The sequence below is a fragment of the Poeciliopsis prolifica genome, unplaced genomic scaffold (assembly GCF_027474105.1).
Source record: "Poeciliopsis prolifica strain line A6 unplaced genomic scaffold, Auburn_PproV2 SCAFFOLD023, whole genome shotgun sequence".
Lineage (NCBI taxonomy): Eukaryota > Metazoa > Chordata > Actinopteri > Cyprinodontiformes > Poeciliidae > Poeciliopsis > Poeciliopsis prolifica.
This window is the reverse complement of record NW_026562398.1, coordinates 7,859,088-7,886,116: the sequence shown is the minus strand read 5'-3', so window position 1 is coordinate 7,886,116 and position 27,029 is coordinate 7,859,088. Positions and strand designations below refer to the sequence as shown.

The following is a 27,029-nucleotide window of genomic DNA, read 5'->3' as shown; positions in this document are numbered from 1 at the left end:
AGTATTGAGTAAAAAGACTACATAAGTACTGAGTAACTTGATTTTAATAACTGATTTAACATTTAAAAACAACATAATGGAGCAGACAAATATATAAAGATATGTCCAAATTTGTATACAACTACAATTTAAAAATACAAATAAATGACTATTACAAAACAAGAAATTCAGACATCAAAAACAGTTTCAACATATAACCTCACTTATCTCCAAATGGCACAAAATAAAAGTCTAACTGTGATATAAATTGTAGGTTTTTGTAGGCTTGTGGTCTTGTGAATTGTATAGTGAGGTGCTTTGGTTTTTCTGCTTACATGCCATAGGAAAAAGGATGGAAATTAGCTATTGTGCTAATTCCTGCATATTTCCACTGCCATGAGTAACGGTAAGCCAATGTTCTCTGTCCTAATGAAGTTAATTATATTATATTATATTATATTATATTATATTATATTATATTATATTATATTATATTATATTATATTATATTATATTATATTAATTTAAGCTGATGACACTCTTGCATTTTTAAATCATCTGCAAAATGATCTCTATCTATCTATCTATCTATCTATCTATCTATCTATCTATCTATCTATCTATCTATCTATCTATCTATCTATCTATCTATCTATCTATCTATCTATCTATCTATCTATCTATCTATCTATCTATCTATCTATCTATCTATCTATCTATCTATCTATCTATCTATCTATACATACATACATATTTGCTGAGTATGTTTTTATTAGTTTTTAGTTTGTGTAATGCCCTTGTACAATTAAATTAACAAACACATTGGCATTAAAAGCGATCATTTAAAACGTAAGGTTTTTATGTTCTCTAAAATCTCTAAGGTCTCGTTTGACCTTCAGGATAATTGTTTTACTCATGCGTATAAATGTTGTATCCTTCACGGCCACTAGAAGTCGACATTTCACCCCAGAAAGCAGAAAGCGGACCGCCACGCCTGTAGGCGGACCAGCGCCATCGTCAGACCAGACGCTGGATACAGACAACAACAGTGACAGACCGAGAGAGAAAGACCGCATTCTTTTTTTGCTTTCAGTTATGGGTGTAGTCTGAGAGGTGGAAATTGTAATTGCACTGCAGCTTTACCTCGAAGTTTAATCCTCATGAAGGAGCTCCGTCCTGGCTGAGTTGGGAGATGGGAGTACTTAACATCGCAGACCAGGTACGCTGAAAGGAAAGCCCTCCGTGTTTGGCGCAGTCTATTTGCTGGAAGGAATCTGCTCTAGTGCGCAACATGCTACGTATTCGCCGAACCACTTGAAATACTGCTGTTGCACATCGTTATTGCATGCATAGTTTTGTTGGTTTAGTAATTAGGAGGACAGAATTTCTTGCGTTTTTGATGTGCGGTACCGTTTTTGTGGTCGGAAGCGTAGCCTCGACCGTAGTTTGGGCCGGGGCCAGCTCCGTAGCTGCATTAGTTAGCTCGAGCCATTTAGCTAACGACGTAAGAACTGAAAGATGGGGCCTGTAGGCCTCAGCTTGGGCTTGGTCTAACTGCTGGAAGAAATAATGAAAAAACGTGACAAAATCAGTCCTACATTTAAATAACTGCAATTAACATTTGAAAACATAATATACAGTCATGCCAATATTTTTATGCATTTACTATCCCGAAAATATTGATATTTATAGCAACTATTTGAGCGGCTCAAATAGAGCATAAAGAGCGGTACGAGTATATTTCGAGTAATCGATCTGGATTAGCGTTAAGGTTTTGTTCTCTTTTGGTTTTAAATTATTATTATTATTGCATAGTTTTTATTTGTAACTCCGGGGTGTTCGTGTTTTTCAGCCTCCTCTGGTCCAGGCCATCTTCAGTCGTAATACTGAAGAAGTTCAACTGTTATTGCACAGAAAGGAAGATGTCAATGCACTGGTATGTGACAACAAGTACATTGAGTTTTGTTGCAGATCACACTGGATGGAGTCCCAATGTTTCACGTATTGTGTGTGTGTGTGTGCATGTGTGTGTGTGTGTGTTTTAATAGGACCATGAGCGCCGCACACCACTTCATGCTGCTGCCTGTGTGGGTGATGTCCAGATTATGGACCTCCTCATTGAATCAGGTGACTCCACTACATTTATTGCAGTTAAAAGTCGGTACCTTTTGTAGTCCAACATGATAAATGCTCCATAAAACCCAATCCCATCTCTAAGAGGGAGTGGAACAGCAAAATAAATCTTGTCTGTTTTTATAGCTAAAACAAGAAAATATGCATAAAAGAGGATTTTGTTTGCAGATTTTTGTGAATCTATATTGAAAATGGAAATGTATATCTTTCAGGTGCCAGTGTAAATGCTAAAGACAACGTTTGGTTGACCCCGTTGCACAGGGCAGCTGCTTCAAGGAATGAAGTAGGTGTCTATTTTAAGGGGTCTGTCATTTCTAGCTAATTATTTTTTACATTTGAATTATCTTTTGTGTCCAACCACAGTCATGTATGTTGAATGTTTTAATTCCAGGACAATTAGACAGAAATTTAAAGCAAAAAGTTTGTAACATGGTCTTATTGCTTATTTAAAACAGAAAAGAAACAATTTTCATCACTAAAATAAAGAACATTTTGATTAATGTACTGCTGTACAGTTGTAATAATATTGCCTACAATATATTTATTTAATTTTATAAGCAGAAGTAGGAAATGTAGGACAAATGTTTTCAATTAATCAGTGGTTTTGAAGTGTTTGTTGCACAGAATGTGTTTGTTTTTGGTTCTTTTTATATAGTGAGCACCTCAAGCTAATATTTCTTCGCTCATTGGTTGGGCTATTTGCTCAAGTAACCAGTCTGCTGTCAGCTTAATTTAATTCATTTCATTAGGACAGTGCATATTGATCAACATTACCAAAATGAATGGCGGTGTAAGTATCCAGGCATTAGCACAATAGCTAAGTTTCAAGTAAGCAGAAAAAGCAAAACTCCTCACTGTGCATTTATTAGGACAGAAAAAAATAACAACACTAAACGAAAGAAAGGCACTAGAAATAACTAACCAACAGACAGAAACTGTATAAAAACAAAATACAGACTCTCAGCTATAGACTTTCCACTAATGCTTGAGTTTCTTTTTAAAAAAAGAAATTGTGTAGTTTTAATAGTCTCTGACTGCTTGCCAGTTGCAGTTTTCAAAATATTGTTCATATAATAAAATTGACTACTTTAAAGGTACTTTAGTTTCTACATTATGGTTGTTCATTTGTCCAACAATAAATACGTTAAAATGGTTATAAATTTTTTTTCTTACAAAAGGGGAACATGTAGTTTTTCAGCAGTGTGTAGCAATATGTGGGGGAGGGGCAGGACTCATTAGTTTTTGCAAGCCAGACATAATTTCTGGATCTTCCTCTCGCCTGTCATAAAAAATGTTGCTGTGATAGAATGGAAGACTTGATGGTGTTTAAACAAACTGTACATATTTACATAGCTTACCTCAATGCTAACAAGCCATTTCTAGCTGAGGATTAGTGGTTCAAACGGGGACCCTAATGCTTCAATTAAAACTCTTAACTTTTGGTGGTGGCTTCCGTCTCTCCAGAGAGCAGTGGGTCTTCTGCTGAGGCGCGGAGCCGAGGCAAACACGCGAGACAAGTTCTGGCAGACGCCGCTGCATGTGGCTGCTGCCAACCGGGCCACGCGCTGCGCAGAGGCTCTGCTGACCCAGCTGAGCAACCTGAACATGGCAGATCGCACCGGTCGGACTGCCCTGCACCATGCGGCTCAGAGTGGTTTCCAAGAGGTGAGGCTGCAACGATTAACCATTTAATGTGTAGAGATGACTACAAAGTTAATTTCTGTTTGTTTTATTTGTTGAACAGATGGTGAAGCTGCTGCTGAACAAAGGAGCCAACCTGAGTGCCATTGATAAGAAGGAGAGGCAACCTATTCATTGTGCTGCTTATTTGGGTAAACAAGTTTCTATTTCATGTTTGGCTGAAACGATTAACTGTGACTAATCAATTAGCTTTTAAATAATCATCAATTGATTTAGTAATCAAAAAAGAAAAAATTGCCTAAGAAACAACATATTGAGAGAAGGAATTAAGCCAAAAATGTACAATAATTAAACACATTTTGTATTTAAGATAAAAAAAAAACCACTATCTGTAATTATGTTCTTTGCAGTTTTAGGTTCACCTGATTCAAATTCTATAAAAAGGAAAAAAAAAATGAAAGGAAAAAAGAAAATCTGCAATTAAGCACTTTTTTCTATCTAGTTATTAATCAATTAATCCAAAAACATAATCAACAAATTATCACTATGCTGTTTTTTAATTGAGCAGAAAGCACTGAGCTTTTCACATGTTCATGTTAGAAGTATATTTAGGTTCTGATTTATTATTTGCTACAGCTGATCAACTGATCATTTAGACACTAAAATGTATGTGAAATAAAAGGAATTATTTGTTTATTCGCATTAAGGCAGACCTAATTACTTGCCAGTACTACAAACCAGCTGTTTTTTTGTATTGTTTTTTTTTAGGTAGGAGTTAAAACTGTAGAAGTTAGGTTTGTTCAAATAAACAACAGTAACATTAGTAAGTGTGATAATGAAAGACACATTGAAATGTTTTTATTTTTTGGGATTTTTGCAGGACATTTGGAGGTTGTGAAGATGCTGATATCCCGTGGTGCTGACAAGAGCTGCAAGGATAAGCTGGGTTATACACCTCTCCATGCTGCTGCTGCAAGTGGTCACATCGAAATTGTAAAGTACCTTCTGAGGATGGGAGCAGAGGTGAGAGGTCATGCTTTTATGATTGCATCACTGCTGTGTAGTTTTGAACAATTAATCATGTTCAATCGATCATCGTCAACTAATTTAATAATTAATTCATCATTTGCTGCTGCATACAGACTCAAAAATCTAGCAATTTGCTGAAAGAGCAACATACTCAGAACAATAATGAAACCAAAACTGTACAAAGAATGTAAACACTTTTCATTTCAGAAAAAAAATCCTAGTTTGTCTGTAAATATGTTCAAACCAAAACTCTAAGTGACATAGTGTTAGCTTAATTTGGTTTAAAAAAATTATATTAATCAACTTTTGCTTTGAAATTATTAAGTGGCTAATTCAACTTTTCACGTGTTGATGTTAGAAGTATTTTTTAGCATCCTTTTAATGATCAAGAAAAGTATGTTATTGCATTTAAGGCAATAAATAGTTTATTTTCTTATTTAAAACAAGATTGAATTATTTGTTGTTCTGCAGGACATATATTTAAGTTATTGCATAAAAAACAGAATAAAAAATCTTGACTGCCAGTTTTTAAAATCTAACTGTCAGAATAATCAGTAGATTAAACTAATAGTTGTCAGATTAATTGCTTATTTACTAAGAGTGTCTATGGCTTTACCTCTTTTTAAATGTTTTTATAGGATTTTTTAAAAATAAAGTATGATGTTTCGGTTGTGTTTCATTGTCAGATTGATGAGCCCAATGGCTTCGGAAACACTGCGCTTCACGTGGCTTGCTACATGGGACAGGAAGCTGTGGCGACTGAGCTGGTGAACCACGGCGCTAACGTTAACCAGCCCAACAAGTGTGGCTTCACCCCTCTGCACCTGGCTGCCGTCTCCACCAATGGTGCCCTGTGTTTGGAGTTGCTGGTCAACAATGGGGCTGATGTCAACCAGCAGGTAAGAAAAGAGCAGTGTTTACTGTGTTGTGATGCAGATTGACGCCACAAAGCGACTTGGAGCCAAATTCAGAGTAACGAGAGCTTGTGATGCTCTCATTTTAAAGTATTTTATTTATAATGCACCATTAGGCCTGTCACAATAATTAATTTTGCCAAGCGATTAATTATCTAAAAAATTATTGCGATAAATAATATTTTTGAATCAATCAATCAATCAATCAAATTTTATTTGTATAGCACATTTCAGCAACAAGGCATTTCAAAGTGCTTTACATCAAAAACACAAAACACAAAGTCATGCAACTTAAAGACTAGCCTCAGTCCGGTTCTTCACTTAGGATTCTAATTCCGAGGACAGAAAGTTTTACTCACAGAGAGAGATGAGCACCACTCACTCTTGTATGCACACACACACAACAGCAATGACATGGCAATAAAAACCACAGCAACAAACAATTTTCAAAATTTTTCAGTGCGAGGATATTATGGAAGTCCTCATAAAATGAGGGACTCTAAAAACACCTCTCTTGTAGATTTTAGTTGAACCAACTGGGATTCTACACCCTCTGGGAATTTAGTCAAGTTGTTCTGACAACGCCTCCAACCTGGGAATTTTGCTGAGAAGTATCAGCTGGGCCTCCAACCCTTTGGTACTTTAGTCAAAATACTATTTGACAAGGACTCCAACCTAGGAATTTAGCTGAGAAATATCAGCTGGGCCTCCAACCCTTTGGAATTTAGTCAAGTTGTTCTGACAAAGCCTCCAACCTGGGAATTGAACTGATGTAATGGTAATGACATAATGATGCAAGCATATCCTGCTAAAAATAAAGATGTTTTATTTTGAAAAGAACACTTAACACTGGAACTGGTAAACAAAAACAAAAATAAAGTGGACTCTCAGTCTCTTGACAGAAAATGCATTTGAATAAAAACCAAACGCAACATAAAACCAAAGTGGAAATAAAAACTACATTCAGCCAAAAGAGTTCAGATTATGAAGTCTGTATGCTATATTGCCCTTCAATAATTGTTAGATTCAGGTGGAGTAGATGGGAATATCCGACTACCTGATGCAATCGTTTACTCCTCCCGTATGCTAAGGAAATGAAGAAGGGAAGGGTAAGTGGAGGTCGCTGGATTTGAGTCTTTTTTTCATCCAGTGTCATCAATAGAAAGAAGAAACGATAAAACCAATTAATTAAAATGAGGTCGATAACTTTCATTTCTCATGCGATTAATATTTAATTCAGGAGAGTTATTAGAGAAGGGATGGATCTAAAACTTGGGTAGCCCTGCAGTGGATGTATTTTAAAATTATACTAGCTTTGTGTGAATATTTTTGTGAAAATAATTTTTCCTACTTTTATCAGAGCAAAGAAGGGAAGAGCCCCCTGCACATGGCAGCCATTCATGGACGCTTCACACGCTCTCAGATCCTCATCCAAAACGGTAATTAGTACTTTTTGTTTTCCTTTTCATTTCGTTCTCTGCTTTGAAAGCGTATTTAATTCTCTCTCCCTCTTCTTTGCGTTTTTGTCAGGTGGGGAAATTGACTGTGTGGATAAATATGGCAATACTCCCCTCCACGTTGCTGCTAAGTATGGCCATGAACTGCTGATCAGCACTCTGATGACCAACGGAGCAGACACAGCCAGGTAGAGGCAAAAATCTCACCACTTTTACTTTTAAAAAACAGTACAGCTTTACATTTATTGATTTATTAGGTGTTCAGCATCTAATGCAGCTTCTTACTAATTTGTTTTGTTTTCCAGACGTGGGATCCATGGAATGTTCCCCTTGCACTTAGCTGTGCTGTACGGGTTTTCAGACTGTTGTCGCAAGTTACTCTCCTCAGGTTTGTTTTCTAAATAAACCGACTCTGATTCACATGTTTGTTTAATTCTTTATGTCTATGTGAGTAATTTTGTTAATGTCCCTTCAGGTCAGCTGTATAGTATAGTTTCATCCATGAGTAAAGAGCATGTGCTGTCGGCTGGGTTTGACATCAACACCCCTGACAACTTTGGGAGGACCTGTCTACATGCTGCTGCCTCTGGAGGGTAAATAGCACAACTTTTATACTATTTAAAAAAAATTTTTTACCATGTATTTATCTTTAATAAACATCTTTTTTTACAGAAATGTTGAATGTCTGAACTTGCTCTTAAGTAGCGGTACTGACTTGAACAAGAGAGACATAATGGGAAGGTGAGTTCTACATGATGAGGTCTGAACATTTTATCAGTTAAATTAACAAATTATGGCATAATTCAGGGTGATTGTCTAATTTCACCTGGCATGTACCCTGTAGGACACCATTGCACTATGCGGCTGCTAATGGGAGGTACCAGTGCACCGTGGCTCTGGTGAATGCTGGCGCCGAGGTAAACGAGCAAGACCAGACTGGCTGCACTCCCCTGCACTACTCTGCTGCCTCCCAAGCCTTCAGCAGGTGAGAAGCGTGTTTAGATTTTAAATTCAAAACAAAACAAATAAAAAACCCCAAAAAACATAAGTACGCTGGGTCAAGATAGATAAAGGGTGTTCAAAGTGTGGCCCGGGGGCCATTTGCAGCCCCTGGACTGCTTCTGTCCTGGAGCAAATGTTCACAGATATTATTGATTTGTCAGAACTGATCGCCAATTTTCTGGGAACCATCAAAATACTGAGGATGAGACGAAAGAGTCCTACTTGTGAGTTTTTCTCATCTTCGAATAAATTAAATTATTAGATAATTATATATAACCAGCACCTCACTGAGTTTTGCTCTTTGGTGCCTTTTGTAACAGTTGCTTGGAGCATCTTCTGGACAATGGTGCTGATCCATCTATGGTCAACTCTAAAGGTTATAGTGCTGTTCACTATGCAGCTTACCACGGCAACAAGCAGAACCTGGAGCTGGTGAGTTTTCTCACGAGCACTAATGTCTTTATTATTCATCTTCACTGCTAGCATTGTCACCTAAATGTGTATTTTCTCTTAATCTTGTTAATCTAGCTCTAATTTGTTTATATGCATCATTTCTTCTGTGATAAACTTGGGTTTTCTTACTTTTCCAGCTTTTGGAGATGTCCTTTAATGCACTTGGAGACATAGAGAGCAGCATTCCAGTCAGTCCTCTTCATCTCGCTGTGAGCGTCACACAAACCTCTGCTTGTTAATGTTGACTTGATGCAGAGCGGAGATTAATTCTGCTCCTCCTGCAGGCTGATCGGGGCCACTGGCAGGCCCTGCGTGTGCTCACAGAGACGGCAGCCTATGTGGACATGCAGGACGCCGCCGGCCGCTCTGTGCTCTACCTGGCGGCGCAGAAAGGCTACGCTCGCTGCGTGGAGGTGCTTTTAGCTCAGGGGGCCTCCTGTTTGCTCAACGACAACCATCTCATGTGGACTCCGATTCATGTTGCAGGTATTGTAGCTAAAGCGGAGAGCCTTCTCTAGCAATGTGGTTGGTTGGTTTTCAGTTTTTAATTTGTCTTTTCTGTAAACCAGCTGCAAATGGTCACTCGGACTGCCTGCACATGATGATTGACTATGGGGAGGAGGGGGATCTCATCAATGTCACGGACAAATTTGGCCAGTGAGTTGTTTTCCTTTCAAATGTAGAATCTCCAAACCATTTTGAAACATGTCTGTAATACTCTAAGCTAATTTTCTCTTTGTGAATCAAGTTTCCACTTCTTTGTGCTTCTTTTAGTTGTTAATTGAATTGTTCATATTTATTGAGTGATTAAAATTAAATCTACCTCAATGCAGTATAATATAAAAAAGCAATGGCGCAAAATTTATGTCCAATCTTTAGTTTATCTGTAAAAGTAAAAACTGGAAAATTAAGAAGGAAGGAATTAAATTTCTATTTGTGAAACAAAACGTCATCACAAATTATCTTCCTTTAGATGAGAAAAATAAGTTGGGAGACCTGAATGGCTAATTCTTTGATTGAATATCTCAGCTTTGACTAGGCCATTTGTGTCACGCCATGTTATTATTCACTGGGGGAATCCAGAGTTAGAAGCTCAGCAAACAATTTGTTTTTTATTTATTTATTTTTAACAGGGCAAATGTTCATCATTTGCATTTTATGTGATGGACACATTTGTATTTATGTCCATTTTAATTGGGAAATTCAAATAATTAATTTCACCAATCTGTGTGTTGATGTTGAAAAGAAAGCTTTAAAAGATGCTTTATTTAATTTTAGCTGTTCAGTTGAATTACTTGTATCTTTAACTTTCCTTTCATTTAATATTAAATATTCACAAGCTGATACAAAATAATTTTTTCACGACTGTAAACCCTTAAAATATATATTTTTATTCTAAAATCATGTCTTTTTATCTGTTTTCCTTTAATGTTTATTGTTGCTTTTGTCTCCATCAGAACCCCTTTAATGCTCTCTGTTCTGGGAGGGCACACTGACTGTGTCCACTTCCTGCTGGAGAAAAGTGCTCTACCGGACGCTAAGGACAAGAGAGGACACACGGCTTTGCACAGAGGGGTAAATTTTAAACACCCAATTATTGAACCACAGTATAAATAGAAGAAACACTTGATGATAAGGGTTAGTTTGTACAGTGAAGGTTGACTGTGGTTTGTTGCAACAGGATTAGTTGTCAGGACTGTTTGGCAGCAAAACGGTGACTAACACAAAAATATTCTGGTGGTCATAAAGTTTTGTCTAATCAACAGATTTCCGTAGAGTACAGAAAAATTGTACTCAAGTAAGAGCAGCACAATCCAACATACTTTATTCATAAAAAAGTAAAAAGTATCCGTCTAAGAAATTACTCAAGTAAGAGTAAAAAGTAACTGATCAAATAATCATTCAATATTTAAAAATGCATCACAAGGTACATCAAAATATAAAGTCAAAGGGAATATGTTTTTATTTTAAGGACCAAAATGACAATAATTTGTATATGTAACACAAAAATAACTAAATCAGGCCAAAAAAGTAAAACAAATCAGTTTCTTTCAATAAAAAAAAAACGTATGAAACTAACAAAAACTGCAAGTATGTCTGTGTCTAGGGAATTTGTGGCTAAAACATGTTTGTTTTTTCATTCTGTGGGTAGAAAATTCAGAAATTTTACACAAGTAAGAGTGAAAATACTTCATAATATCATCACTCATGTAAGAAGCACAGCATAGTAAAAAATACACTTAATTATTTTTATGTATTTAAAAAAAAAGTTACTCAAGTAGATTTAATTGATTAAATGTAACTAGTTACTACCTGTCTCTGCTAATCAGTGTGAATGAAAAGGAAAAATAATCTAATTATTTGACGCCCAGTTCTATTTTAAATTGCACTCAGGTTAAAATAAAAACTGTACATGTTTTCTTGGTTTACACCCTCTCAAGAGAACAGATCCAGCAGCCAGTACAGTCTCTTTCGCCCTGCATAAATGTAAAAAAAACCCACAATTCAATGCAGTTTTTTTATTTGTTTGCATTTACACAGGCAGTGTTGGGACATGATGACTGTGTAGCAGCTCTGCTGGAGCACAAAGCTTCTCCGTTATGTCGCGACGCCCAGGGTAGGACGCCGCTGCACTATGCTGCCTCCAGAGGCCACACAGAGATACTGGCCAGTCTGGTACAAGTCACCATGGCAACTGACCCACAGGACAAACTGCTGGACCACAAACAATACACGCCGATACACTGGGCTGCTTACAAAGGTTTGCTCAGCTTCACGAATGGAGGATCTCTAAATATTGATGGTGGCGTTATTAAATCTGTGCCGATGTGTTTCTGTTCTCAGGGCATGAAGACTGTTTGGAGGTTTTACTTGAATTTAAAACATTTATTCATGAAGAGGGAGACCCTTTCACTCCCCTGCACTGTGCTCTGTGAGTCTTCATGTTGCTTATTCTTATGTTGGGTGCCAAACTTTAAAAAGAAACACTTGTACACGGCTTCAAATTTCAAAACATTTCAAATGTGATCAATAGACGATTGTTAATCAATAGTCGCACATAATGCTGCACTTGTTCATTTTGTTTCTTTTTATGTGCTTCATTTCTGTTTTTGCAAACAAAAACCTGACAGACACCAAAGAAAAAAAGAGCTATGTGCAAAAATGATGCGGGTTGTAGAATGTGAAGTTTGGTTTTTGGCTTCAGTTATATCTACTATTCCTTATCTATTTAATTTACCAGAATAAGTAAATAAATGACTTGTTTGCAGGATGAACGGCCACAGCGGCGCTGCAGAGAGGCTGCTGGAATCTGCCAGGGTCCACATGATTAACACCCGAGACGCCAAAGGAAGGTCGGTGGACTCATTACTAATTTGGAAAGATTTGCACATTTCCATCAGCTTGGATCAGGAATATCTTACATCATCACAGACATAAAGCATGTTTGATCCTGAGATGTATCACTTCACTCAGGATCTTCATAATTGATCGTTTTGTTTCTGCGTGTTCCTGTAGGACCCCGCTGCATGCAGCTGCGTTCGCTGAGGATGTGGCAGGACTTCAGCTGGTGCTTCGCCACGGCGCAGAGATCAATGCCGTGGATACGAGTGGACGCTCTGCTCTGATGGTTGCTGCTGACAGGGGACTCAGCGGCACTGTGGGTGAGTCTCAACTCTGGTCTTTCTTCTAATCTAGAATCTATTATTTACTCAAAAATTGCTTCTTTTTTTTTATTCTAATTTTGTCCATTGTGCAAAGTAAAATAGAAACCCAGTTGTGTCACCAACACCAAAAATAAGTAAGATGCTGACCACAAGCAATGATGTTGATGAACTTTTATAGTCTCAACCTTAAGATTTAGCTGTTAATTTTTAACATGGAATAATGCTATTGTTGACTCAAAAATCTGGAAATGGAAATTAAACCTTTCTTTAGAGTCGCACAGTATGTTAGATGTGTGTTTACTCTGATGCAGCATCATAAAAATGATTTTCCAACCAATTAAATATTGCATAATCTGCGGCAGACGATCATAATAAATTTAACCAACCTTTATTGCTGCCGTTTGGGTGCCAAACATGTGTTTTGTTATTACTCAGCAATCCTCCTCCACCGAGCCAAGGCCGACCTGACGCTGCTGGATGAGAACAGGAACACTGCCCTGCACCTGGCCTGCAGCAAGGTACACGCTCTTATCCACAATAGTTAACACATTTACTAGCAGCACTGCTCTTAAGGTAAACATTTCTGGAAACAGATAATGGTTCCACACAGTTTTTAGTGATCTTTTTTTTTTTTTATATACTTTGTCATTTTTCCTTCAGGCCCATGAGATGTGCGCTCTGCTGATTCTGGGAGAGATCCACAATCCCACTCTCATAAATGCCACCAACAGTGCACTGCAAATGTAAGAACTTATGAACTGTAACATAAAACTCAGCACACTGTGTTCATATTTGTAAATTTTTCTGTTACATGACTCAAAATAATTACAAAACAATTTTTTTTTGTGAAGTCCATTCTGAGATATTCAAAATAAAATACAGATTTGGAAACTCTGATCAAAGTAAAATGCTACTAAGTAGTTTCTGCACAAGTGACACAAATGAGAAGAATTGAAGAGACTTGTGTTAAATTTTGTTGTTACACCAAATACTTCAAAATAACTCTGACCTTTATCCAACAATATCACACTAAACTGTGATGTGACTTGAATAGCAGCCACAGTTTATAGTTTGCGATGATTGCAGTTAAAATCCAGATCAGCCTGGATCTGATTTAGACTAAATTGTAACTGTGCAGAAGGAAAAATGCTAATTCTTCTTCATGGTTGACATTTCTCATCTACCCCAAAATGTCTTGATTATTCACAATAATTAAAATTATGCAGCAAAGAACATTTTACTCACCAATAGATGTGTTTGTATGCTGGATTCCTGCTCCAGTCTATAAATCTTACCATTTAAAACTAGAAGTTTGTGCATCTATGCTGTTAATGACAAAATGTTGTAGAACTACAGCCAAAAACTCTTATTTAAAACCATCTTAGCTCTTTTCTCAGCTGTCCCTTTGCAGTCGGAGCTGAGCTGGCATTGTTTTTGTTTGTGGTCTTGTGCAGGCCCCTCCATCTTGCAGCTCGTAACGGCCTGGCTACGGTGGTGCAGGCGCTGCTGAGTAGAGGAGCCACGGTGCTGGCCGTGGATGAGGAAGGTGAGAAACTTCACAGCTTCTATGGTGCTGGTTCATTCCTTCCTTTTCCTGTTTTTTAATGCATTTATCAGGGAACATGTATTTAGGCAGATAGGCTACATCATATTAGGAAAGGCAAGTTTAGGGCTGCAACTAATTATTATTTTAGTCATCAATTAATAAAGTAATTGGCATATTCTAAATAATTTTAATTTAGCCACTTAAATGCATTTCATTCAGCATTAGAAATAGTTTAAAAATACTAACAGATAATTCAGTAATGTTTCAAATAAGAAAAGAAACATTTATTCCTTTTAGGTAACACTTTATCAGTTGTTGTGAAGGATGCATCTGCAACTAAAAAGATACTTAAAATATCAAAATGTGAAAAGCTCAATGCTTTCTTCTAACTTAATATTATTACAGTGCAAGAAGAATCAGTCGATTTTTTTTTTTTTTTAATTTATTTTGGAATAACAGGTAACTTGCAAAAGATGCTTACTAGGTTTATTTTTTACAGAATTTGAATCAGATTAAGCTAAACTGCAATTTGAAGAGTTAGAAATAATTTTTGTTAGTTTTTTTGTTCTTGGATGCAAAATATGTTTGCGTCTTGTGCAGTTTAGACTAAATTACTGCTCTAAATATGTTGTTCTTTCAACAATTTGCCTTCTTTTCATGCTGTATAGTAACTAACAATTAAGCAGCTACTAAATTAGTGGACTATTATTTCAATAATCGATCCATCCAAATGATTGTTTGAGGAAGGCGTTGCTTTTTAACAGCTTATCACATGAACAACTTTGCATTTATTTAATAGAAACTCTGAAACTGAGTAATTTTTTTTTAATGTTAGCGGAATATTGACAACGTTTTTGTACATATTTGTAATGAAAATACAGTTATTGGGATTTTCTCACGCTGATTGTTCTGCCAATCAGGCCACACCCCGGCTCTGGCCTGTGCGCCCAACAAGGACGTGGCTGACTGCCTGGCTCTGATCCTATCTACCATGAAGCCTTTCCCTCAGCGGGACCCTTCCTCCTGCTCCTCCTCCTCACCCACAATCTCCTCCTCTGCGGGTCTCAACTTGCTGAAGCACTGCGGCATCACCGCCGCCTGCTCCCCTCTGCCCAGCAACGGCCTCCACAACGGCTACGTCAAAGACCGCCACGGTGCACCGGTGGGCCTGGACGGGTGTCTGTCTGAGTGAACTCAGCCAGCTGCTATCGACATCACCACCACCAGGGGGCGACTACCTTAAACATGGTCAAGAGGACAAGAAGAGCACCCACCCACATGTCTGTTTTCTCTGTATGTACGTGTTCGTGCGTCTGTGCGTGCGTGAGCGTTTGGTCTTCTCTTGAGGTGCAGTCAAACCTATTATGCAATTAGATCCCATTCCTCCGTCTCCTGGTAGTGCTTAATGCAAAGAGGCAGATCGCTCTACAAGGTCACCACGACGAGGCATTTACTACCAACTAGCAATCTGGCCATCTCTAAATTATTTAACCCTTTAAAGCCCTGCTGACGTCATTATATAGCCAACTTCTCATCATAGCATGGCGGTATCTGCACCAACTGTCCTATTTCTCCATATCATTCAGTAGAGAAGTCATATTATGTTTAACCAGAAAGGTGACCTTGTAGAGGATCGTACAGCCTTCCCAAAAGAATGATCAAAGAGTTTTTGAGCCTTTTTTTAAATATTATTATTAAATTGTCTACTAGCCTAGATTTTTATGAAGGAACCACACAAGGGAAAGTCAAAGTTTTTGCGTAAGAGTGCAATGCTTTTTGTACTACAGTACAATCTGAAATTTTGGGAAAAAGGGTCATAAAGTTGTTAAATCCTTAGCTTACTCTAAACATATGGCCTAGAATTGTTTGGCATTTTAAGATGATTTGGTAAATGCTGCTGAATTCATTAGCATGTCTCCTTCCAAAGGAGAGCCATTGTGGGGTCGGGCCGAAACATCCCTGCGTACCGCTTGCCGACCCCGCTTTTTGTTTTTCTTTTTAAAGATGCTAAATAAGTGTTTGTTAAGCTAGAATGTTTCTAAGCATATAAGTTATGACCAAAGTTGATCAACACTACTATGGCTATAAATTATTTATTTGAGATGAACTGTACTGTATAGAGAAAGACAATAGATCTCGATATACCTCGTCAACTCGTTTAGCAGCTGCTTCATCTTCACCCAGGGTCCGTAGGCCTAACGTTCTCTTCTTCTTTTGTTTCTTTGTTTTCGTAGGACTTAGAGAACTGCTGTAGGATAGTGACTGACTGAGGCCTTGTTTATTTCTAGATGAAGGCTTTACTAGTAATATCTGCCAACAACACCTCATCGAAGCATCTTATATCTGAGCACATAAATGAACAAGCCATTTCAATTCATTTCCCATCTCTTTTAACAGTGTTTTTCAGAGAATATTTCACAATTTGAATGGCCTGATTACTGAAAGAGAGCAATCAGTCTTGTTTTTAGGCACTAATAATATTTTCCTTTTTTTTTTTTTTTTTGTTTGGTGCGTGTGTCTTTAAATTTTGAGCTGGCCATTGACATTTAAGCTCTCGCTAACAGAGTATTTTGTGGAGCTGGTGAAGTTGTCTTAAGAATCTACATCGCAGCTTCTTAGTGGTGAACTGATCCGTTTAAACAAATATTGTCTCTTTTTTTCTTTTGAACTATTATAATTATTGGGCGGTTTCCAAGCAATATTTTCTTTTTTGCCTTTTTGTTGAGCGTTAATAAATAGACAATCACTGTCACAAGGGCTTTTGTTTCCCTAGAATGTGTTTTGATTTCTTTTTCATTTCTTTTGATTTACCTAAAGACTAAACGAATGGCTCTGTACGTGCCGGGCATTTTACTGTCAGTGTCAACTTAAATGCACTGGATCGCCTTTGTGGCATCTCAAGAAATGCCTTTTGACCCATGCCTTCTACGACGCTTCATTTCAGTTAGATTGCTTGGTGGCAGAACGTAACGAGCCCTGACACTGATTATGTTGCCGCCCGTTTGATGGCAGCGGCATTTAACTACAGTTACACCATCGTATCTAATGGGAGTTTTAAGTAGATAAACAAATAAATAAATGCTTATCTTTACGCTCCGGCATTGTTAGTGGAGCAGGGAGGTTGTGTCCCTGCAAGAAACAAATAGGGCTAAGAAGAAGAAGAAGTATCTCTGCTTAGGCCAATCCCTGTTTAGATTTCAGGAATAGCAGAAATCCAAATATGTGCTTTTATTTGTGTTAATTTAGTCGTCTCCTCATCCCATTTTCCGATATTAAGCATACTAAAGATGATTGTATCAGACCACTAGAGCTGTTGGTGACTCCTAGATGTTTTATCTATGCTATTTAGTTGTGTTGAGCCATCTGATGGTGGTTAGCTTACACTGAGTCAGATGGGTTTCCTTGGTGTGATGACTTCATATCCGCTGGTGTTGAAGCGGCACAATTGCACACGTTAGTTTGACTGGATAAGAGAAGAGGACCTAGACTAGACTTTGTTGTTGAATACACTTTACAAAGGAAAAAATGCTTTCACAGCGGCGCATTAAGCTTGATTTTTGTTTCTCAAACTGACAAATATTCTTTTCAGAGCAGCAAACTCATTGAGTTAAGAGTTGTAGATTACTACTTTATTCGGCATCTATAACTGGCTGAAACTGAACAAATCTGTGAAGCCCAGCCTTTTGTTCTCCTATTGGAAAGGCGGTTGGGGCTTTTTCACCAAACTGGTTCCAGTGCTAAACAGTTGCTGGTGCTTCCTTGGCGCCAGTTGTTTCCGTTTCCAGCTCTGGTAACGATTAACTGGTTCATTCTTGGCTCCAACTGGGATGAAAAAAACCCCCACTTGGATCAGGAGCTGGAAGTGGGAAAATAGAGATAAGCGACCAGTGAATTTACTAATTTAAAACAAAATGGAAAGAAACAAACTCAAATTTCATATTAAAAGATAAACTCACTCTCTCTCATGTTTCCATTAATTAGATTGAGATTCCCAGCTTAGTTTTTGAACACTAAATTTTTTTTCTATCCTCAGATACTGTTAAGAAATGCTCTAATCGCTGTGTTTAAGAGTTAATCGTAACGCTGCTGGTCGAATTAAGAGTTAATAGGTTAATCTGGTGACAATAGAGCATCTTTTTGCACAAATGGGGAAAAAATGTTTACTTTTTGAAGTTAAAAGCATTGATATCATCCTAGGAAATTTAAAATAAAAGTGATGGAGGGTCAGACGCACACTTGATCACTAGATTAGGTCTGGCTCCAGCTTTTCTTTTTTTTTTGGTTGTTTTATTTTGGAACCACTTTAGTGGAAAACGCCCCACTAGTACTGCAGATGGGTACATACCTTCACTATTCTTCTCAGGATTCCTGCTAAAGCAACAGGTCGAGTTTCTTAATTCAATCTGATCTCTTATATCTAAAGTTTTTCTGTTTTCTTTATATATATATATTACTTTTCTCCCCAAGATGGGACGTTCCAAAATCCAGTTTTTTTTAAATCTGTAATCCTACAGCACTTAATTACGTAGTCAAGCACGCACTTTAGTACATTCAGGTTCTAAGTGTGCAAAGTAGAGCAGATGTAATGTATGTACTTGTGTTTACATGCATGTGTTGCTGCTGAATACAGGAAATGTAAATGAGAAACAGTAAAGAGGAAAAAAAAAGAAGCAAAGGCTGCAACTAAATTGTACTCCATCAATGCATTATTTAAAAAAATAAAACATTTATAAATATATATATATTGAATAAAATAGGGTTGCTTTTGAGCACTTGGGGACAGAGTCCGCTCCCTGCTGACTTGTGTTATCGCTTCCCATCACCCAGCCTACTGTTAACAATGCAGACTTTGGCCTAAGTCCTGTAAAGTCAGATGAGAGATTAAAGCAACACCTCAGGCAGGCGGGCAGGCTTCACGAAACACTCTCCATATCCTCTCTGCCATCTGTAGGTGCTGTCAGGCCAGCCTGGATTTGGGCAGGGATTTTTATTTCATTTCTCGTGATGTCCTTATCTGTGTCGTAAATGGAGTTAGTCATTGACTTGTGCAATGACGCTTGATGTAATCTTTTTGTGTGTGTGTGTGTGTGTGTGTATTACAGTATTCTTATACATGCTTTTTATTTTACTTTTTGTGTACCAGTGATACCAGTGATTGTGCATGGAGCTAGGTCGCAGTTGTGACGTAGCTACTATTAAACAAATGGAGCATATTATACAATATATTTGGAGTCAGAGATGGAAAGAAAGCAATGAAAGGTCCAATTGTAGCAATAGCGTGTGTGTGTAAAAGTGTGCAGCACAAATATTGCACTGCCATCCATTTTAGGCCAATTCAGTAAATCATAGCATCAATGCCAATGGAAGATTCAAATGCGGGTTAGATGTCATATTTTATCACAAATAAGGCCTGTTTGCCAAAATGTGTTGAGAGAGAGGGAGAGAGGAAAGCTTCTCTGTTAAGCAGCAATGGATTTATGCATATGTTCAAGCAGTTTACAGTCTGACCATCAAATCTGAGCCATGAATTTACTGACTGAAATGAATGTAGGGTCAGTTCAGAGCGTGACAGTTTTCTTTCTCCCGACTTTAAACTGTTGCTCTTCATTTGTCTTGCGTAGATATGAATATACAGGTAGCATGTAGAAATATAATTCTCTACTTATTCTAATGTATGTGTAGTAGTCTTCCTGCTTTGAAGGTCTGGATATGTTTGTGTTTTGGGTTTTTTTTAGGTTTCCCCCCCTTGCCCCTCTCTCCCGCCTTTTAGAAGTTTATAGTTGTGTAGAACGAAGCCTAAAATCATAAAGGATAAAAGTGTAGATGAATTTAACATTAACGGTCATCCATTCCATTGAGATTGCCTTACAGTACAGTGAAACAAGACGGACAAAAAAATAAAAAGGTCTACAGTAGATATGATGACACATACTCATAAATAGCCTATATTTGACAAAATGCACCTAAGCTACACCCATTTAGTGCCATAGAAACCTTGATTTGCCTTTAGACATGAATCATATTTACTCGGTCAGTAACATTCAGACGTAGACAGGATTCTTACAGTTTTGTGTTTGGAGCTGCATGTCTCTAAGCCAGTTATATTACTCAAAAGAAAGCTATATAAACATGTGCATGAGAAATTACTACTTAAAATACAAGTATTCTGTTGGATTTTGGTGTATTTTATAATTGGAAATTTTTTCTGAAGTATATAGGTAGTCCCTTTAGTATTGACAAAGCAATCCATTGTTTGTGTGTTTAACAAGGTGGTTTATATTGTGTGTTACAAAGGAAAAAAAAAACATTTTTGATGTCCAAAATTAAAAAAAAGACAAGCATAGTATATACAATATAGAATTGATTTGCCTCAATGGATGTCTTGGTTTTTACTTGAAGTAAATGGCAAATTTCAATTCAACTCTGATCCACTGTTGAGCCTTTTGCCTTAAAAGCTATAACAGAAAATAAAACCTGGCAGCACCCGAGACGCTTCATCTCCTGTAGAGTTATGCTTCTTGCTTTGATTGCTTAAAAGAAAGAAAAAAGAAATTGGCTACTTTTAGGTTCCCGCAGATGCCACCGCGGGGGTCGAGAAGCACACACATAAATTGAGGTAGCACATAGCTCAAGGTTGCCATGGTACCAAGATAGCTCTGAGAGGCTGGGATTTCGCCATATTTTCCACTGTGAATGAATGAATTCAGAATTCACTTGTAGACACAATCAAACTATGGCTTCTCTGTTATCCAGAGCCAAGTGACACTGGGAATTGAAGTTGTGTACCTCAAAAAAAAAAATAAAAATACTAAGACAGGAAGGATGCTTGTACAGCTATGCTAACAAAGAGTTTTAAAAGAAATCCTTGTATATCCATCTTGTGGGTTGTGTAATTCTGCTTAAACCAGCCTAAACCAGACGATCTGCGCGGAAGCGTTTGATCAGCGTTGGCGGATGTCTCATGTTTCCTACCTTGCGAAGGGGCAGCCAACTGCACCTTGTACTTTTTATTGGACCTGCAGTTTTACCTCATCAGTGATCTTTTGTGTGACGATGCTGACATTGATTGTGTGGTGTTTTTGTTCCTTTCCCCTGATGTCAGTCATGTAGATTACTCCCAAGTAAAAGAAGTAGTTTTGTGTGCTTGTGACTTTACAACAGACGTTTGTCGTATCTAAACATGCACTACCCCTTTTTTTTTTTTTTTTTAAACTGAAGCGCATATTTACCCTGTTCCAACGCATCTCCCTTCACTGCAATTAACAGATGAATCTGTTATTTGGTGCAAGTCAGAGTTAAAAGATCCAGTTAAATATCAGCTGGGATGTTAAGGTAGCTATAAAACTTTACCTCTGTTAGTCAAAACAATATAACTTCACTGTATAACAACCTTCCCAGCTGGTTATTCATTCCCTCTACCCCACCAATATGACCTGTGTAATACCAAGCACAGAGGTGGCACGGTGCCTTTTACTTGTAACTACCGAAAGGTACGGTCTTCCATTTGTATTTCCCAGAAGCCTTACAATGGGGAAGAAAAAAAACACACTGAACATACGTGGTGGCAGAACCGAACTCCCTCTGAGCGTCATCATTTAAAGGGCATATATCATCAATTTTTACTGCTTCTCTTTTTCGATTGGTGTTCAGGCTTGTAGCTTGTGCTAATAATTTGTTCTAATAACAGGAAGCACAAAGCCGCCTAAATTTATCTTGGATGCAAAACTTATGTCCATCCAAGACAAAAACAGAGATGCAAAAGGCTTGAGATGGAGAAAGTTGGACGTTACCAAGTGGTAACTTGGAGACTTAACAAACCAGCACCCTATAGAGTGATTAAAGCTTTTTTAGAGCGTGTCTAATTCAGCAAACTGGCGAATTAGGAAAACTAAACAGCTGGTAGCATTCAGTTCTGACATTTTACTCTGATGTGGTTATGTCTCACTTTTGTACACATAGTAGATCAGTGTTTTTGTTTTTTGTGAAGGTTTAACTGCATCACAGTAATGTAGCTGTAAAAATATTACTCCAATCTGTCACACCACTCAAATTTTATCAGTTTATTTTCCCCACAATTGCAACTTTGCCCCTTAAAAAAATCACTACAATAATCATAATTTTGCCAGATAAAAGGGAACTTAAAATACTGACGTTAAATCCGACCGGCACTAGTCCACCACTCTGCCACAATAAACAAAGCGATGATGGATATTCAATCGGGCTGTAGCTGAAAACACACTCATCCATTTGGCTCAGACACGAAGAAAAAAATGATAGCTGAAGCTGTCATCGCTAAATGGTTAGTGGCTGCAAATGTTTTTTTTTTTTTTTTTTTTAAGTGATGTTTTTGCTCTAAAAAATAATGGATCTATAATCCATTGATGGGTCTATAATATGATATTTGCCCTTTAAATTATGTTTCAAATTAAAAGCAAAAGCCTACATAACTGCCTCTAGAGTTGCTTGGATTTCTCCACACATTTCCCATGAATTTTAGGGTTGCAGAAGAAATTGCACAGTACTGGTGCGATTTCCTTTAGGCACATCAAACGGTGAACAAACGATCGGTAGATTGAAAGCACAAATCCAAAGAAGGCACCTCGGAGGGCTCTCCGAACCATGACAAGCAAAGCAAACCAAATTTAGGCCAAGATGAGAGGGAGGAAATAAACAAAACAAAACAAAAAAAAAAACACATAAATTGTGAGGCTTGATCATTAGAAACACAGTAACTGTAGAGAGACCGCTGTCTGAAATTCTAGAGCTGCTTCTGATTATTCCTCTCAGCCTTCTGGGTTCTTCATCTATGATTAGTAACTTCTTCACAGTGCAAACCAAGTCGTCATCGAACTTTAGGGTGAACTGTTTGTTGTGACTGTGTTGCAAATTGATTGTGGAGATAATATTGTGTTATTTTAGGTAGACTGAACTAGAAATAGGATTGCAGTTTGTAGCTGTGTGCAGTGTTAATAACGGTGTGATCATATTCTAGAAGTGACGTAACATTTGTTGTCTTACTACGACATTAAGGCATGAAAATCTTCTGTCAAGCTGACCTCGTTTGAACTAGATAAAAGTGCAATAACTTTTTGTTTATCATCGCTTCCTCGGTTGAGTAAGAAAAAAATTATGATCCTTTCTTTTGATAAAAAAACAAACAAAAAAACCCACCAAAAGTCACTGAGCTGTAGCAAATGAAGGATTTCAGCGGTCCTCTTGTTTGTATTCAGAAGTGGCATTTAAACGTGAGATGTGAGATTCTGTTCTTAAAACTGTGATTTAAAATGAAAGTTTGAAAGCTGCCTGCTCAAACACAGGACCGTGCACAAGTTGAAAAGTTGGAATAGCTTTTTTTTTTGTTTGTTTTTTGTGTTTTAATGGATGGACTTTGATGGTATTGTAATTTGGACTAGACACGTTCCTTTGCATGTGTTCGTGTGTTTATATGGATCCTCGATTCCTCCTTTTTAGTCTGTGATTTGAGGGGAAAAAATCTAAAAGAAAATCTGAAATGCCTTATGTTGTTCTCAATGTTAAGCATTAAGGTTTTTGTTTTTTTTTCGCGCCCCTTCCCTTTTCAGTGTGTAGCCGAAAGCTTGTACAGTCAAACCCACAGGAGGTTTCCACCCGTGCGTTTGTAACTCGGAGGTTTTTAGAGAAACATTCCCCTCTGAAAGTGCCGTTTGTTTTCACCAGCAGAAGATGCATTAGTGGGGGAAAAAGGGGAGGTCGCGTTTACACAAAAAGTGGATTTTGGAAACACTTTGCGGTGTTTACTGTTGAAATGAATGAAACCAAGTATTGTGCGCAGGTGAAATAAGGCGGTGATATTCTGATGGAGCACCTTATTGACTTGCTCCTTCTGTGAGTCTCCTATTGATTACTCTAAAGCAGAGCCATATCAGAGAATTTGCCCATTAGGAGCCCCATGAATGTGCTTTTAGCTGTAGGATGTATATTGCATGTTTTGTGATACTTTAGTTGTATTTGTAGTCCCTTTCATGTTTTTTTTTTCTCTTTGGTTTAGTCTGCTTCACTGAAGATTTTACCACCTTACTGCAACTCATGAGCTTTTAACAATACTCCATCAACTGGACTTTAGGCAGGTGTTGATCTGCTGCTCATGCAGCCTTAATTTATTACAGATTTAAAAAAAAAAAAATAAGAAGAATTGAAAAGTAAGCCACTCACATTGTTTCAATGCGAGTGGCTTATATGGGAAATAAAAACGGAGCCCTTGTACGTGGAAGGACTCTGAATCAGGGCATGTGATGAATTACAATCAAATTATTACCACGATGCACCTTCACAAGCATAGGAGGAGGAAAAAAGTTGGCTTGTCCACCTGACATTCCAAATTTGATTTATTTTTTCTTCCACGGTCCTGTCTTTGTTTTTTTTTATTTTTGCTTTGCTGGTGAATTAAGTGTGTCAATGACAGGGTTCCCTATTTAGCATAACGCTGATTACCTCATTTACAAGTCTGCAAATATACTATTCTACTGTGTGTGTGAAGGAGTTGATGCCATCACCAGCAGCGCGGTCTCCAGACCTGTGATGACAACAGGACCAATGAATTTACTCTGCTCACATCAGCTACTTTCAGATCAACAACCGAACCAGAAGCAAGCGGTTGGAAACATGATTGAACTTTTATTTTGGCGGGCCAAAAACAGCCCATCGACAATTTACTTCAGTTAAAAGCCACAGCAGCTGCTAATCCAGTCAACACGTACAGATGCATCTCAATTCAGGAGAAATTGGACATGAAGTTGAATTATTGGAGGATATTTAAAGCTTTTATTCCTGTTGACTTCCATGATTGTTGCTGTCTGCTACTCCCAAAAGTCATTTTTCAGAAGCAATATGATCAGAGCTTCTTTGACATGATCTGTCTGCAATTAAGGAATCGACTCAAACATTTAAACCGATTTTGCTTCACAGTTCTTTTCCAGACAGTTTTCCTTCCTCTCAACTTTCCATGAATGAGCTTGTAAACAGTACAAACATTCATCTTTGCTAATGACGGTTTACGCATGTTTCCTGATTAACCGAATCTTCATTAGCTGTAAGCCACAATTCTTATTGGACGTTTTTCCTTCCACTCAACTTTCCATAAGTCTGATTTTATATAATACAAACAGCCATCTTTGTTAGAAGTGATGGTTTATGGATGTTTCCAAATTAACAGAATCCTCATTAGCTGTAAGCCGCATTCCCTACTGGACTCTTTTCTTTCCACTCAACTTTCCGTGAATCTGACTTTATACAGTACAAGCAGTTGTGTTGGTTAGTAATGACGTTTTATGGCTGTTAACTTAATCTTCACTTTTTTTTTCCCTTCCACTCAACTTTCTATGAATCTTCATTAGCTGTAAGCCGTCATCGTCAGAAACAACAGAATAGACTCTTGAAGTTTTGTCTCTGGTTCCACTATAGAGCGAGTTTCTCTTTTTAAATTGAGATGCACCTGTGTCGTCAGATTCAAAATGTGATTTAGAAAATAAAGTAAAAAATCTACCAGCGCAAACGCTGACTGGGGTGGCAGCTGTCGGCGCTAACTACCGCGGTTCAGTAATCCTGGCGTATCACAGACATTTCAACATTCTAGCATTGCTCGCTGTTTTGTTTTCGTTTCTTCGTAGCATTACTCCTACCTCCTTGTTTTGCAGCATTGAGTATTGTTCGTCTCTCCACCTGTTCTGGCTTTTAATAGGTCAGTCCACTGTACGGGAATACAGATTTATCATGAGCAATTGTATACTTATACATAAAGTGTGCTTGGATGTGCTGTACATGTCTACTTGACGTTTTAAAAAATAAAATATTTATGAGAAGCATTTATATGACAAAATACCACTGGAATGTGAAGCCAGACAAAGTTGTGATGCAGATTATGATAGTCTCTCCCCTTTAACATTCAGTGGTCAGAGGAACCATCTTTGATAAAGTAAATGATTACCTTTTTAGTTCATTTCATTTTTCTGTGTATGCTTTTCTGTCCAGCCCTATAATATGAGATAATTCAACGTTTACAGCTTCATTTAGGCTCATGCAGCTGTACTGATATCACAGGTTGTCACGATGAAGATGGGTAGATGGATTCAGTTTTTGAGGGTTGGAGGGGAGGAAAGTCGGTCTGTGTCCCTCAAGCTGTTTGCCTTTGAATCCATCTGTCCAGATTCTGGCTGCGTAGGCGTCCGTCTCTCCACACTGCCCTCACATTTCACACCGGGTTTGACTTACAAGGGGTACAGGACAAGGTGAAAGGTTTGAGGTTTTCTCCCAACCAAATATCCCGGCCCTCCCTGCCGCCGCCACCTACACGCCAACACGAAAACAAAAACAGGACCAGCCCCACTCCACAAACCCACCTTCTCACCTGAAACCTCAAGCCATTCATGTTTTTGTTTTTGTTTCTTCAACAATGCAATCCTGAAAGCACTTTGCCTTGTTATTCCTTTGTGTGAACATGTGAATGATGATTTGTTACAGAAATGTTAAATATGTAAAAGATCATTCACTGTTTTGGAAAAACCTGCATCTGTCTTTCTGACGTTAAAAGAAAAAAAAAACAGTTTAGTGACATTAAACCTGAATCTATTTTATAAAATGTTTGCTGCAGCCAATTGGTCTTGTCATTCAGTATTGTGGCTTAGGGTTGTTTGTGTTCAATAAAGTGCTATTGCTAAATATTTCCTGTGTCATGCTTTGTTTTTTGTTATTCCTTAAGGTTCAATGATAAGAAAATCTTCATTTTTGCTTTTTTGTCAAATATTTTTGAATGTGTCAAACTTGTATTCATTAGGGCCATATCAAAATATGATTGATTAGTTACATAAGAATATATTGATAAAACCCATTGAACTCTTAAAATATTAATATTTCTCCAATATGTCTTTCTTGAATATGAAAATTTTGTTGATTAAACTATAATAACCCTAACCTCTCTTATTTTTACATATTAGAAGACAAGGCAACAAATATATCCTTTGAAATTTAAAATGTATCCTTTCTCAGAGAGATTTCCACATGATTTATTTGTTGTAGTACAGTGTAAATTACATATATTTCATTGAAATTGCACAGTTCCCCATTATTTATACTGTTTTAATTATAAATCTAAATGATTTTTTTTCTGTCCTATTAAACTGTCACTTATACATTCAAAAAGACCAGGAGTTAATCTATTTCATTAGATCAACTTTAT

General features: G+C 37.5%; 1 protein-coding gene across 1 annotated transcript; it reads left to right on the top strand.

Moving 5' to 3' along the window:
* Positions 1-1,022: 1,022 nt before the first annotated feature.
* ankrd52a (ankyrin repeat domain 52a) lies at positions 1,023-26,514 on the top strand. The gene is made up of 28 exons (XM_055045905.1): positions 1,023-1,198; positions 1,832-1,915; positions 2,028-2,106; positions 2,325-2,395; positions 3,577-3,777; positions 3,857-3,944; positions 4,634-4,776; positions 5,469-5,681; positions 7,057-7,135; positions 7,227-7,341; positions 7,459-7,541; positions 7,629-7,746; positions 7,826-7,894; positions 7,998-8,138; positions 8,317-8,379; positions 8,476-8,587; positions 8,746-8,817; positions 8,893-9,094; positions 9,178-9,265; positions 10,066-10,183; positions 11,150-11,369; positions 11,453-11,540; positions 11,878-11,961; positions 12,125-12,270; positions 12,709-12,791; positions 12,934-13,016; positions 13,728-13,819; positions 14,740-26,514. The coding sequence occupies exons 1-28, from the start codon at positions 1,172-1,174 to the stop codon at positions 15,009-15,011; spliced, it is 3,234 nt and encodes a 1,077-aa protein (XP_054901880.1). The 5' UTR covers positions 1,023-1,171; the 3' UTR covers positions 15,012-26,514.
* The last annotated feature ends 515 nt before the right edge of the window (positions 26,515-27,029 follow it).